The sequence below is a fragment of the Oncorhynchus mykiss genome, chromosome 17 (genome assembly GCF_013265735.2).
Source record: "Oncorhynchus mykiss isolate Arlee chromosome 17, USDA_OmykA_1.1, whole genome shotgun sequence".
Lineage (NCBI taxonomy): Eukaryota > Metazoa > Chordata > Actinopteri > Salmoniformes > Salmonidae > Oncorhynchus > Oncorhynchus mykiss.
In genome coordinates this window covers 20,844,704-20,860,743 of record NC_048581.1, presented here as the reverse complement: position 1 = coordinate 20,860,743, position 16,040 = coordinate 20,844,704, and the positions used below count along the sequence as shown (strand labels likewise).

The 16,040-nt window shown below is 43.0% G+C and overlaps 1 protein-coding gene across 2 annotated transcripts in view; it reads left to right on the top strand.

Annotated features, from left to right (window-relative positions):
• The window catches only part of LOC118940354 (phospholipid phosphatase-related protein type 5-like), a 52,711-nt gene extending 47,855 nt beyond the window's left edge, over positions 1–4,856 (top strand). The window contains exons 5-6 of one of the 2 annotated variants that reach the window (XM_036949320.1): positions 1,464–1,591; positions 3,857–4,856. In XM_036949320.1, coding sequence (XP_036805215.1) covers positions 1,464–1,591; positions 3,857–3,962 — 234 coding nt within the window. In that variant the 3' untranslated portion in view covers positions 3,963–4,856. Of the gene's footprint in view, positions 1–1,463; positions 1,844–3,856 lie in introns of those variants that run through there. The other variant, XM_036949319.1, reaches the window with a different exon arrangement.
• The last annotated feature ends 11,184 nt before the right edge of the window (positions 4,857–16,040 follow it).

Below are 16,040 nucleotides of genomic sequence, written 5' to 3'. Positions count from 1 at the left end.
TGGTGGGGATGAGGGCTAGATGGGGGTAGGGGTAGTGGTGGGAGTAGTGGTGGGGATGAGGGCTAGATGGGGGTAGGGGTAGTGGTGGGAGTAGTGGTGGGGATGAGGGCTAGATGGGGGTAGGGGTAGTGGTGGGAGTAGAGGTAGGGATGAGGGCTAAGATGGGGGTAGGGGTAGTGGTGGGAGTAGTGGTGGGGATGAGGGCTAGATGGGGGTAGGGGTTGTGGTGGGAGTAGTGGTGGGGATGAGGGCTAGATGGGGGTAGGGGTAGTGGCGGGAGTAGTGGTGGGGATGAGGGCTAGATGGAGGTAGGGGTAGTGGTGGGAATAGAGGTAGGGATGAGGGCTAGATGGGGGTAGGGGTAGTGGTGGGAGTAGTGGTGGGGGTGAGGGCTAGATGGGGGTAGGGGTAGTGGTGGGAGTAGTGGTTGGGATGAGGGCTAGATGGGGGTAGGGGTAGTGGTGGGAGTAGTGGTGGGGATGAGGGCTAGATGGGGGTAGGGGTAGTGGTGGGAGTAGTGGTGGGGATGAGGGCTAGATGGGGGTAGGGGTAGTGGTGGGAGTAGTGGTGGGGATGAGGGCTAGATGGGGGTAGGGGTAGTGGTGGGAGTAGAGGTAGGGATGAGGGCTAAGATGGGGGTAGGGGTAGTGGTGGGAGTAGTGGTGGGGATGAGGGGTAGATGGGGGTAGGGGTTGTGGTGGGAGTAGTGGTGGGGATGAGGGCTAGATGGGGGTAGGGGTAGTGGTGGGAATAGAGGTAGGGATGAGGGCTAGATGGGGGTAGGGGTAGTGGTGGGAGTAGTGGTGGGGGTGAGGGCTAGATGGGGGTAGGGGTAGTGGTGGGAGTAGTGGTGGGGATGAGGGCTAGATGGAGGTAGGGGTAGTGGTGGGAGTAGAGGTAGGGATGAGGGCTAGATGGGGGTAGGGGTAGTGGCGGGAGTAGTGGTGGGGATGAGGGCTAGATGGAGGTAGGGGTAGTGGTGGGAATAGAGGTAGGGATGAGGGCTAGATGGGGGTAGGGGTAGTGGTGGGAGTAGTGGTGGGGGTGAGGGCTAGATGGGGGTAGGGGTAGTGGTGGGAGTAGTGGTGGGGATGAGGGCTAGATGGAGGTAGGGGTAGTGGTGGGAGTAGAGGTAGGGATGAGGGCTAGATGGGGGTAGGGGTAGTGGTGGGAGTAGTGGTGGGGATGAGGGCTAGATGGGGGTAGGGGTGGGGATGGGGACATTACCCATTCAGTTTCAAGTTAGAGCTGCAATGTTTCAATTTACATCACTTTAAATAACTTGTCTTCAGCAGCACATTTTTACAGTCTCTCTCTCTCTCTCTCTTTCTCTCTCTCTCTCTCTCTTTCCTTCTCTCCCTACCCCTTCTCTCCCTACCCCTTCTCTCTCCATCTATCGCTCTCATTCTCTCTCTGTGTCTCTCTTTCCATCCATCCTTTCAATCTCCACCTCTCTCTACCAGGTGACATGTGTGATCAACAATTTCCAGCAGACGGCATCAGCCCTGCCCCCGCTGCCCCCCCAGCGCCCTCAGCCCCCCCACGGCATGCTACTGTCCACCCTACCTCGCGTGGAGAGTCCACTTGAAAAGTTAAGTTGCCCTCAGGTAAGGGCTGGGGGGTCACAGGGGATAGTGTTCTCATAAAATGAGCCATCCTCACATCTCTTGTAAATATGAATGTGAATTCAATTAATTCATTTGTTCATATTCATTCTTACAAGAAGGGTATTTTTTATGGATCTCTTTAGTAGAGGTCGACCAATTAATCGGAATGGCCGATTAATTAGGGCAGATATCAAGTTTTCATAACAATTGGAAATCGGTATTTTTGGGCGCCTATTTTGCCGATAATTTTTTTTATATATATTTTTTTATACCTTTATTTAACTAGGCAAGTCAGTTAAGAACACATTCTTATTTTCAATGACGGCCTAGGAACGGTGGGTTAACTGCCTTGTTCAGGGGCAGAACAACAGATTTTAACCTTGTCAGCTCAGGAGATCCAATCTTGCAACCTTACAGTTAACTAGTCCAACGCTCTAACCACCTGCCTCCCATTGCACTCCACAAGGAGCCTGCCTGTTACGCGAATGCAGTAGAAGCCAAGGTAAGTTGCTAGCTAGCATTAAACGTATCTTATAAAAAACAATCAATCAATCATAATCACTAGTTAACTACACATGGTTGATGATATTACTAGTTTATCTAGCCTGTCCTGCATTGCATATAATCGATGCAACGCTCGGGGATGATTTAACAAAAGCGCATTTGCGAAAAAAGCACAATCGTTGGGACGACTGTACCTAACCATAAACACCAATGCCTTTCTTAAAATCAATACACAGAAGTATATATTTTTAAACCTGCATATTTAGCTAAAAGAAATCCAGGTTAGCAGGCAATATTAACCAGGTGAAATTGTGTCATTTCTCTGGTGTTCATTGCATGCAGAGTCAGGGTATATGCAACAGTTTGGGCAGCCTGGCTCATTGCGAACTAATTTGCCAGAATTTTACGTAATTATGACATAACAGTGAAGGTTGTGCAATGTAACAAGAATATTTAGACTTAGGGATGCCACCCGTTAGATAAAATACCAAACGGTTCCGTATTTCACTGAAATAATAAACGTTTTGTTTTCTAAATTATAGTTTCCGGATTCGACCATATTAATGACCAAAGGCTCGTATTTCTGTGTGTTATTATGTTATAATTAAGTCTATGATTTGATAGAACAGTCTGACTGAGCGATGGTAGGCAGCAACAGGCTCGTAAGCATTCATTCAAACAGCACTTTGTGCGTTTTGCCAGCAGCCCTTCCCAAGCACAGCGCTGTTTATGACTTCAAGCCTATCGGCCTAATGGCTGGTGTAACCGATGTGAAATGGCTAGCTAGTTAGCTGGGTGTGCGCTAATAGCGTTTCAAACGTCACTTGCTCTGAGACTTAGAGTAGTTGTTCCGCTTGCTCTGCATGGGTAATGCTGCTTCGAGTGTGGCTGTTGTCGATGTGTTTCTGGTTCGAGCCCAGGTAGGGGCGAGGAGAGGGACGGAAGCTATACTGTTACACTGGCAATACTATAGTGCCTATAAGAACATCCAATAGCCAAAGGTATATGAAATACAAATGGTATAGAGAGATAGTCCTATAAATACTATATTAACTACAACCTAAAACCTCTTACCTTGGAAGTTTCATGTTAAAAGGAACCACCAACTTTCATATGTTCTCATGTTCTGAGCAAGGAACTTAAACGTTAGCTTTTTTACATGGCACATATTGCACTTTTATTTCTCCAACACTTTTTTTTTGTTTTTGCATTATTTAAACCAAATTGAACATGTTTCATTATTTATTTGAGGCTAAATACATTTTTATTGATGTATTATATTAAGTTAAAATAAGTGTTCATTCAGTATTGTTGTAATTGTCATTATTACAAATAAAGAAAATAAAAAAATCGTCAGACTAATCGGTATCGGCTTTTTGGTCCTCCAATAATCGGTATCGGCGCTGAAAAATCATAATCGGTCGACCTCTACTCTTTAGTTTATTGGTTTGGTTGCTACATGTGTTCTCTTGCCTGGTTAACCCTCATATCCCTTATGATTAACCTGGATAAATCTAATTTAAATAGATTATACTGTTCAGTAATATTATCCTCCCCTTTTCCAGCTTTATGAAACCCGATCTGTCTAAACCTTGTCCCCTCCCAACACAGACCTCTACCTCTTTAAATCTTCCAATCCCATTTGTATTATTCCCCTCAGTTACCCTGTACTTCTAATTATTTAACACATTCCTATCCTTCTTGCCTCCTAACCTTGTTCTCTCCTTCTCTCTCCCCTCCCCCAGGTTCCAAGACCGTACACTGAGATCACATGACCATCAGCCATACCTGTGTCCCGTCCCTCCCGATGTGCTCCTTCCCTCGCGGCGCTTCATCTCCAGCGAAGTCTAGACCTGCCATCCATCTCTGAGCACCACGCCCCCTGCCCCGCCCACCCTGAGGGGCGGCCCCCTCTCCGACGCTCATTCTCCACCCAGGTCTAGAACATGGAACCTAGAACCTAAATCACCCAGATCCAACCTCAAAACAACCTTACCTGGGAGGGACTACCTGGACTTGTCCAATAAGAAAGGCTTGTTTTCGTTTTCCGTTGCAAAACATTTTGCTACGGTGTGCAGTAATGAATACGACCCTGAAGTAGGTAGAAGTTTACCCTAACCATTAATACATGGTCAAATATCTTGTCATCCTTGTATGGTTAGGGTTAGGGGTAAGGGGAATCTGATCCTAGATCTGTGGTTAGCCTCCATCACCAAGGAGACGACCCAGGCCACGGCCATGGTAACCGGCTAAGTCCTCTGCGGGCTAAACGGATTTGATTGGATATGGCGTCCTTTCCCTCTGTCTGCCTCGACCTTGTTCATCAAATGTTGTTTTTTTGCCTTCTACTCTTTAGATTTTTTCCCAAGATGACCGAGTGGTGTACAAATACAAACTCACCAAAGCCAAGACTACTAAGAGCTGTGGAAGCAATTACAGTACCTTTCCCTTCGCCACAGTTCTATTGTTTTGTCTCCACTTCTCCTTTTGGGTCTCCTCTTTTTCTTCTTCTTCTACTCTACTTTAATGTACAGACAGAGAAGTCTTCTTCTACTCTACTTTCATGTACAGACAGAGAAGTCTTCTTCTACTCTACTTTCATGTACAGACAGAGAACACTAAACAGTGGTTGAACGACACAGAAAGAGGGGCATGGTGCATAAAAATAAACAAAACACAATGGAAAGATGAGATCAATATACAGTACCGGTCAAAAGTTTGTTTATTTGTACTATTTTCTACATTGTAGAATAATAGTGAAGACATCAAAACTATAAAATAACACATATGGAATCATGTAGCAACCAAAAAAGTTAATATTTTATATTTGAGATTCTTCAAAGTAGCCACCATTTACCTTGATGACAGCTTTGCACACTCTTGGCATTCTCTCAACCAGCTTCACCTGGAATGCTTTTCCAACAGTCTTGAAGGAGTTCCCACATACGCTGAACACTTGTTGGCTGCTTTTTCCTTCACTCTGCGGTCCAACTCATCCCAAACCATCTCAATTGGGCTGAGGCCAGGTGAGTGTGGAGGCCAGGTCATCTGATTTAGCCCTACACCACTCTCCTTCTTGGTCAAATAGGCCTTACACAGCCTGGAGGTGTGTTGGGTCATTGTGCTGTTGAAAATCAGCAATGCCGTATCGCTGCAGAATGCTGTGGTAGCCATGCTGGTTAAGTGTGCCTTGAATTGTAAGTAAATGACTGACAGTGTCACCAGCAAAGCAGTGTCACCCCACACCATCACACCATCTCTTCCATGCTTCACAGTGGGAACCACACATGCAGAGATCAAAAATCTCAAATTTGGACTCATCAGACCAAAGGACAAATTGGTCTAATGTCCATTGCTCATATTTCTTGGCCCAAGCAAGTCTCTTCTTCTTATTGGTGTCCTTTAGTAATGGTTTCTTTGCAGCAATTCGACCATGAAGCACTGATACACTCAGTCTCCTCTGAACAGTTGATGTTGAGATGTGTCTGTTACTTGAACTCTGTGAAGCATATATTTGGGCTACAGTTTCTGAAGCTGGTAACTCTAATTAACTTATCCTCTGCAGCAGAGGTAACTCTTGGTCTTCCTTTCCTGTGGCGGTCCTCATGAGAGCAAGTTTCATCACAGCGCTTGGTAGTTTTTGTGACTCCACTTGAAGAAACTTTCAAAGTTCTCGAAATGTTCCATATTGACTGACCTTCATGTCTTAAAGTAATGATGGACTGTCGTTTCTCTTTGCTTATTTGAGCTGTTCTTGCTATAATATGGACTTGGTCTTTTACCAAATAGGGCTATCTTCTGTATGCCACCCCTCACTTGTCACAACACAACTGATTCGCCTCAAACGCATTAAAAAGGAAATAAATTCCACAAATTAACTTTTAACAAGGCACACCTGTTAATTGAAATGCATTCCAGGTGACTACCTCATGAAGCTGGTTGAGAGAATGTCAAAAGTGTGCAAAGCTGTCATCAAGGCAAAGGGTGGCTACTTTGAATAATCTCAAATATAAAATATATTTTCATTTGTTTAAAACTTTTCTGGTTACTACATGATTCCATATTTGTTATTCCATAGTTTTGATGTCTTCACTATTATTCTACAATGTAGAAAATAGTAAAAATAAAGAAAAACCCTTGAATGAGTAGGTGTGTCCAAACTTTTGACTGGTACTGTAAGTCCTCAGTGACTGAACGATGGAATCAAAGGAGCTGTTTGTAAAACTCAGGAAAAATAACCAGGACAAAGGAATAAGAACAGTTAAGAAGATATTTTAAATATTTGTATGTGATGAAAGAAGATGCACTTTTGCAAATGATGGTGATGGCGCAGTTTAACTACCAGAGGCTTATATGCTTATATATGATTAAGTATATGTTGTGTATTTTGTGTTTTGAGGGATATTTAGTTTAGTTAAATACTAGTCTCTCCTCTGCTGTAGCTTCACACTATAGTAATGTGATGTTGTTTTCCCTCATCTGACAAGGAGTAACATTCAACTGGATATACTGTAACAACATGTGATTACATGACTGTTATTATACAGGTGGATACAAATGTTACAAAACATACATTAATAGCTCAAACAACCCTCAAGACGTCACGATGCAACAGCCCAGTTACTAACACCCAATAACTTTCCTACATTCTGGAATATACATTTGATATATTTCTTTAAATATACATTCATTATCACTACTGAAGTGGACTGGCTACCTGTCATTCATTATCACTGTTGAAGTGGACTGGCTACCTGTCATTCATTATCACTGTTGAAGTGGACTGGCTACCTGTCATTCATTATCACTGTTGAAGTGGACTGGCTACCTGTCATTCATTATCAATATTGAAGTGGACTGGCTACCTGTCATTCATTATCACTGTTGAAGTGGACTGGCTACCTGTCATTCATTATCAATATTGAAGTGAACTGGCTACCTGTCATTCATTATCAATACTGAAGTGGACTGGCTACCTGTCATTCATTATCACTGTTGAAGTGGACTGGCTACCTGTCATTCATTATCACTGTTGAAGTGGACTGGCTACCTGTCATTCATTATCACTACTGAAGTGGACTGGCTACCTGTCATTCATTATCAATATTGAAGTGGACTGGCTACCTGTCATTCATTATCAATATTGAAGTGGACTGGCTACCTGTCATTCATTATCACTGTTGAAGTGGACTGGCTACCTGTCATTCATTATCACTACTGAAGTGGACTGGCTACCTGTCATTCATTATCACTGTTGAAGTGGACTGGCTACCTGTCATTCATTATCACTACTGAAGTGGACTGGCTACCTGTCATTCATTATCACTATTGAAGTGGACTGGCTACCTGTCATTCATTATCACTGTTGAAGTGGACTGGCTACCTGTCATTCATTATCACTACTGAAGTGGACTGGCTACCTGTCATTCATTATCAATATTGAAGTGGACTGGCTACCTGTCATTCATTATCACTGTTGAAGTGGACTGGCTACCTGTCATTCATTATCACTATTGAAGTGGACTGGCTACCTGTCATTCATTATCACTATTGAAGTGGACTGGCTACCTGTCATTCATTATCACTGTTGAAGTGGACTGGCTACCTGTCATTCATTATCACTATTGAAGTGGACTGGCTACCTGTCATTCATTATCACTGTTGAAGTGGACTGGCTACCTGTCATTCATTATCACTATTGAAGTGGACTGGCTACCTGTCATTCATTATCACTGTTGAAGTGGACTGGCTACCTGTCATTCATTATCACTGTTGAAGTGGACTGGCTACCTGTCATTCATTATCACTGTTGAAGTGGACTGGCTACCTGTCATTCATTATCACTGTTGAAGTGGACTGGCTACCTGTCATTCATTATCACTGTTGAAGTGGACTGGCTACCTGTCATTCATTATCACTGTTGAAGTGGACTGGCTACCTGTCATTCATTATCACTGTTGAAGTGGACTGGCTACCTGTCATTCATTATCACTGTTGAAGTGGACTTCTGTGGTTTGTTTACCTGTTGATGTATTTCTATCGGTTTTATATTTATGAAGTGAAATGTTGCTGCGAGGTCAGTGTGGTTCTCGCTTTCACTTAGCATGGCAGTTTTGCTGCTATCCATTTACACAGACCACTTCCTCCTGCTCCTCTTCCTCTTCCTCCCCATTGTCATCACTTTTCCCTTTTCATACTTCTCCTTCTCCTTAAATAGCTTGAAATGCAACTATCGATCTGTTGTAACAAAAGTGAAATGGAACCATGTTCAGTTGGGAGTCCAGGCTTCTCTTCAACCCCGTCTTTGTCAGGTCAACATCTGTACCTCCTCTCATCCCTATTCACCACTCTATCTAGATCCCTCGTTCATTCTCTCTTTCACCTTTACCCCATTCTGTCTCCAGTCAAGTTACAACACTGGAACAAGAGTGTATCGTGTCTTAAAGGTATATAGGTTTCTCGTTGTGTTTGATTATGTTATACTGTATGTTATATCAGTCATCCTAACAAGAGCATCAAACATCCTGAAACTGTCTGTTAAGAGCAAGAGTAGCAAACATCTAACTTTAGCTGGATTGTAGCATAAAGAGAGAGAGAGATGAAGTGACATTCTATAACAGACGCATTGTTAACACACAGGCTGTACAGTCAGTGATCAACAATTAACTCAACTTGGGTGACTGACTGAAGTGTGTGTGTGTGTGTGTGTGTGTGTGTGTGTGTGTGTGTGTGTGTGTGTGTGTGTGTGTGTGTGTGTGTGTGTGTGAGAGAGAGAGAGAGAGAGAGAGAGAGAGAGAAAAAAAACACAACATCCTAACTGTTAATGTGGTGATCCAAACTTTTTTTTTTGGGGGGGGGGGTTCCCTGGCTGTCATATACTCCTACCATAACTATGCAGTCATCATAACTTAGTGGTTCTTCAGGCACTCTGAGGACTCGTTGAGAACCTCTTACAAAGCCGTCTCCATGAAGACGGTGCTCATCATAATGTTGTATTCATATTAGGATGTATCCTCTATTTTGTATAGATTTGTCAGAAAAATAAATGCCTTTTTGTTATACCAAGGTTGACAAGCTCTCGTTATTTTCACCGCGCTGTTGGAAGCTCTGGTTGGAAGAAAACGTATTCCTCTCACTAATTACATGTTTATATGATTAAGCCCTGAAGGTATAGTTTCTTTAAGGATTCCACTCTAACTCGTGGAGATTCCTAGTAGAATTCAGCAAAAAGAAATGTAAGGACACTGAGAAAAGCAATCCAGTACGGTGCAATGTTTCACCTAGTGTTCTATGAACATATTTCTCCCTGAATGAGAGGTGTATCTGCAGTTCCAACAACAACAGGCAAACTCCCCGCCAGTATTTTGGTAAATAGCGGAGGGATGTGACTGGAGAAATTAACTCACTCTCAAATTCCAATTCAAACGGATAGTTTTAAGCATGTTTTGAGGCTATTTGTTAACAATTGCATCTTCTTCTTCTTTTTTTTTTTTTTACAAATAAAGGAGACTAAAACAAGCTCATATTTTTGCTTCTGCTGGGGTTTGAAAATGTAACTAAGCTTGTGAGGCATTTATAAGTTATATTCTTCAAGAATCAATGGGTGTATATTCTTATTTTAAAAGTCAAAAAATTGATGTAGCAATCGCAGTTTGCCCCTTTAAAGAAATAAAGGCACAGTTTCTCTTGAAATAAAACATGTGAGCGAATGTTGCTGTTTATTTTGGACAAATTGGTTCCAAACAAATCATTCGAACTCATGGAACGGTCAATCTCAAACTGTGAGAGTGTTCTGTTGCCACATGGTGGCGACATTTACCTCACTTGTAATTTATTGAGAAGAAAATGCACGCATCACAGTTTGATTAAAAAAAAGCTGATGTGGGTTATTAAGCATTCCTTTTGAGGAATTTAGACTCAATTTGGAAATGTGATATTTGACAAAATGCTGAGAATGGGTGTTTGGAACAGCTGGCTGATATTATGTACAGCATTTTTCAAATAAATGAATTGATAAGCTACAATAATTATTTTAAAATATGCAGACAGATGCAAGCTGGCATATCTACACACATCTTCTCTCTCTATCACACACAAAGTCACACACACACAGACTGAGAACTCCCAGCACTCTCTCGTAGCCCCATCATCTTCTCCGGAAATTGCCTCTCAAGCACAGTCGGAGCCCCATTAGAAAAGAGGAGTGCCATGCTGTAACCTTTTTAAAAAGACATTAGTGATGCACCTGCTTCTCTCTCTCCTACACACACTCACGTACACACACTGTCTCCCTCTCTCTCCTACACACACTCACATACACACACTGTCTCCCTCTCTCTCTCTCACTCTGTCTCCCTCTCCTCCTGTCCCTCTTTCTCTCCTACACACACTCACGTACACACACTGTCTCCCTCTCGCTCCTACACACACTCACGTACACACACTGTCTCCCTCTCTCTCCTACACACACTGTCTCCCTCTTTCTCTCTGTCTCCCTCTCCTCCTGTCCCTCTCTCGCTCACTCTCACACACTCCTATCTCCCTCTTTCTCTCTCCCCCCCTCTATCCCTCTCTCGCTCTACTCCTATGTCTCTCTCCCACCCTCCTCCCTCTCGTCTCTCCCACCCTCCTCCCCCTCTTCATGAAGTTCTCTCCATCTAATTTACACTTGACACCAAATGGGCAAAAGCTGGTTGAATCAACATTGTTTCCATACCATTTCAACCAAAACAATCTATGTGATAACGTTGAATCAAAGTGGAAAACTGATTGGATTAGTAAAAAGTCATCAACTTAAAGGCATTTCCTATTTTTTTACGCAACATTCAACCTAAATCCAATGACATGGTGAAATGCTTTGATTTCATGTTGAATTCACGTTAGTTGACAACTCAACCAAATGTAAATCAAAACTAGACGTTGAACATAGTGCACTACTATATACTGTATATAGCCCATTGTGGTCAAATGTAGTGCACTGTGTAGGGAATAGGGTGCCATTTTGGAGGCAATCATAGTTATCGGGTTGGCAAAGAAAAGCAGACGTTTCTACTCATCTAGCCCGTTTTATAAATGAGAGTGTGTGTGTGTATGAGTGTGTTCCGACTCCTGGTGCTATGGTGATGTCTCCTCCCTGACTCACACTCTGTATGCCTGGCACAATGCCTATGACCCTGGAGTCACAGTCTGTCTGGAGTCTGGACCCCACACACACACACTTGACACTGTATACTATCTGGACCACCATGCAACCAGGACCATTAGTATTCCTCTGCTAATGCTGTGTGTGTGTGTGTGTGTGTGTGTGTGTGTGTGTGTGTGTGTGTGTGTGTGTGTGTGTGTGTGTGTGTGTGTGTGTGTGTGTGTGTGTGTGTGTGTGTGTGTGTGTGTGTGTGTGTGTGTGTGTGTGTGTGTGTGTGTGTGTGTGTGTGTGTGTGTGTGTTGATCAAGTCCAAATGCAAACCACCGAACCCCAGAATACAAAGAGAGTCTACTATCTGTCGTAGTAAATTACAAATATTGGTCTTTGCCTTGCTGCAGTCACCTGATTACCAAATAGTCTGCCTCGGAAGATTATGGAGCCATTAACCGTGTGTGAGAGAGAGAGAGGCAGGCAGAGAGAGCACAAGTTGGACACGCTCTGGGCCAAGGTAAGTGGCACAGCTACCATTCCCCTTAGCAACCTAGTACAATGGTCATTATATGGAGTTGTACAGTAACTTCAATCCGACTGTCATTTAGCCTCTACGCACGTCGTTGTTGGACATCATTTGACTTTCCTCACTCTTGTTCAGTGGAAATAAGCTTGAAGAAGAAGTCCACTGGGCCTTTTGGTTTTATGCATTTTCTACAGGAGCGTGTGAGCTAGGAGTGATGGAGGGCGTGCTCTTTTTTCAGGATGGGGGTCGGAGAAGTGAGAGGGTGCAGTTCAGAATCAACCGGGAGATGACTCGAGCGTTGGTTCATCCCAGAGCTTTCGGATCAGTGCTATCTGGGATCCTTGGAACGTCCCTACCGCCTAAACCATGCAAACCGCGAAAGATAAATGAATTGGGGGGCGTTTCTCGCTGATATATTTTTTATGAAAACATGGTTACTCTATGTGGTACGGACTCGAGATAACCGATCTGGGACAACGGTGGACAACGGTGGAAGTGCGATGGATGGGTGAGTTTATCACTTATTATTATGAGCTATTAAGCCTGTAATTTCGTGCCGGGTGTTGCGACATTTAGGCTACAATTCACCAGTGGCTTAGTATCGAGTTTTATTTATATTTTTGTTGGTAGGCTATTCTAAACGAAATCTATACTGAACAAAAATATAAACGCAACATGCAACAATTTCAACGATTTTACTGAGTTACAGTTCATATAAGGAAATCAGTAAATTTAAATACATTCATTAGGCCCTAATTCATGGATTTCACATGACTGGGCAGAGGTGCTGTAGAACCAGGCCCAGCCAATCAGAATTTGTTTTTCCCCACAAATGGGCATGATTACAGACAGAAATACTCCTCAATTTCATCAGCTGTCAGGGTGCCTGGTCTCAGATGATCATGCAGGTCAAGAAGCCAGATGTAGAGGTCCTGGGCTGGCGTGGTTACACGTGGTCTACGGTTGCGAGGCTGGTCGGGGGTTACTGCCAATTGATCTAAAACGACGTTGGAGGCGACTTATGGTAGAGAAATTAACATTAAATGATCTGGCAACAGCTCTGGTGGACATTCCTACAGTCAGCATGCCAATTACACGCTCCCTCAAAATGTAGACATCTGTGGCATTGTGTTGTGTGACAAAACTGCACATTTAAGAGTGGCCGAGTATTGTCCCCAGCACAAGGTGCACCTGTGTAATGATCATGCTGATTAATCAGCTTCTTGAAATGCCACACCTGTCAGGTGGATGGATTATCTTGGCAAAGGATAAATGCTCACTAACAGAGATGTAAACAAATGTGTGCACAAGATTAGAAAGAAATAAGCTTTTTTGTGGGTATGGGAAAATTCCGGGATCTTTTATTTCAGCTCATGAAACATGGGACCAACACTTTACATGTTACATTTATATTTTTGTTCAGTATAGATGAATAACACATTGTTTATTGATGGAAGGAAGCAGTAATATGTTGATGAATAGATAACCAAAGACAGGTCCCATTAAAAATAAACATGCACTGTCAAAACTGTCAACAATATCACAGAATATTATTCTACTGTGTTTAATTGGTTAGGCTATTTTGTTGTTCTTGGAATGTTATTTAATTTCTTTATTTTAGGAAGAATTAAAAGGGAAATCAGCAGTTGCTACATCAATTTATTTTACTTATAAAGTCTATATGTACCAATTGATTCTTGAAGAATATAACTTAACTTGTAAATAAATGCCTCATGAGCTTAGTTCAACTGTCGTACCCCATCAGAGCCCAAAACATGATTACAACTATCATTTTGATATCTTGCATGGTCAGTCCTTGCATCCAAAGCTAAGTCAGTGAATTTGAGAGTGGTTGCATTTCTCCAGACCCATCCCCTCAGCTTTTTACAGAAACGGACAAGGAAAGAGCTTTGTTACTGTTTCTACTGCTGATGGCTGCTTTAAGGTCTGTTACTTGAGGGGGAAATGAACAGTGTGCAGTATAAGGCTGAAAGAATCAGTTCACTGCTATTCTGAGTAGCTTACTAAATCAAATCAAATCCAATTTTATTTTGTCACATACACATGGTTAGCAGATGTTAATGCGAGTGTAGCGAAATGCTTGTGCTTCTAGTTCCGACAATGCAGTAATAACCAACAAGTAATCTAGCTAACAATTCCAAAACTACTACCTTATAGACACAAGTGTAAGGGGATAAAGAATATGTACATAAAGATATATGAATGAGTGATGGTACAGAGCGGCATAGGCAAGATACAGTAGATGGTATTGAGTACAGTATATACATATGAGATGAGTATGTAAACAAAGTGGCATAGTTAAAGTGGCTAGTGATACATGTATTACATAAAGATGCAGTAGATGATATAGAGTACAGTATATACGTATACATATGAGATGAATAATGTAGAGTATGTTCCACTTAGAGGAACTGGTCTACCGGATGTACAGTATCTACAAACAAAGAAACCCTAATACACAATCCTCTCACGTAGACGACAAAACAGGTGCTGCTATTAACAATGGTCAGAAGGTGTCTTTATGGAATAGTCATTACTGTGTATTTAGCCTCTTCTACAAAACACCTCTTTCTTTGTCACTAAGTGACGCCAAAAACTATGAGGAACAAAATGCAATACGTGTGCTACAGATTGATCACGTTGTCAATGGATCCCTGAAGTTCGAGGATAGTGACTCTGACTCCAGCATCAGTGGCTATAGGGCCTGGAGATCCCTGAAGTTCCAGGATAGTGACTCTGACTCCAGCATCAGGGGCTAGAGGGCCTGGAGGAGAGCTGATGCTGTAGACAAACAGCAGCAACATATTGACAGCAGTGCTTTTGTTCCAACAGTAATGTAGAGGAGGAATGTCCTCCTTTAATGATGAGCTTGCTGTTCTCATAGCCTACCAGTAAACACCCTCTTTGCTAGTGTCTACCACATGAGAGAGAGAGCGGAAGAGAGGGAGATAGAGAAAGAGTGCGAGCGAGAGGTAGAAAGCTATAAGCCAGGTAATGAGGGATATAGTGTCAGAATACTTGACGTGTCGGACTTGTTTTGGCACTTCCTGTCAATGACGATGAGAGGGGAAGTAGACAGACAGGAAGAAGGTTGGTGCGAGTTTTGACAGAGTGGGACTCTCTCTCATTTCCTCTATTCAAGGTGCAGGTTACACCATGTGATTGATGGGCTGGTAGAGAGAATATCAGTCAATCAAGATATAAACCTTAAATTCAACAGTAGAGGTAGAGAGAGTGTGTGTGAGAGAGAGGAGTAAACTCGATGTTTGTAAACCAGCCCCGAGTTCTCCACAGGGAGCTGTCCATGGTGCTGATACATTCAATCTCTCCCTCTCCTCTTCCCCCCTTTTTCCTCTTCTACTCCCAGCTGTTGATTGACATCCACTGCCTCTAATTAGAAAGTGAGAGTGTGGTTGAGTCATGCTGACTGCCTTATTCGCAATGGGACAGGCAGAGAGAGGAGGTAGAGAGCAGGAGGGAGGGAGGCAGGAAGAGAGGAAAATAAAATGGGGAGAGAGGACGAGAGAGAGAGAGAATGAGACAGGCAGGCAGGGAGAGAGAGAGCTACAGTAGGTTAAAAGCTTGTTTGATACTGTTTACCAGTTCACTTCAAGCACCAATTTATGTATTTCTTTGTGTACAGTGCATGTTATTGTTTGTTTTCTAATCCAACACTTTTCTTTCCAAGGCCACCATTTTCACAGATGTCTTCGGCCCCTTCCCTCCCTCCCTCTCATCTGTCATTCTACGGGTGAAGAAGAGGAGAGAATGATAGAGGGGAGAAGACAGGATGGAGGGAGGAGTTTATACCCGGTGCTCCCGTCTCGACCACGGGTATTCTTGGGTTGATAATACAGATGTCGATGTTATTGCTTGAGAATACGCGTAGCCGAGTGGAAGCTATTGCATCGACAATTGACCTATAATCATTCCAACAAAAATACTATTTTTTATGGACGAGGTATATTCCCTTTCTATTTTTTTTTCTCGCTTTATTGAAAAGATAGTGTTGGACAGACAGGAAAGATAGGGGAAGGGTCAAAGGGCAGTGGGCCGGATTCAAAGCCACGCTGTCTCTGGCATGCATGCCATGTCAGCGGCTGCTGGACGACACAGGCCACTCACTTCCTATATACATTTTTCACCTATATAGTATAGTGCCCAATCAACTCCTTGACAAGTGTGTAGGGATAAAGAGGAACCTTGTATTTTCACCTGTGCTGGTCCATGACAACACTACCACCACCCT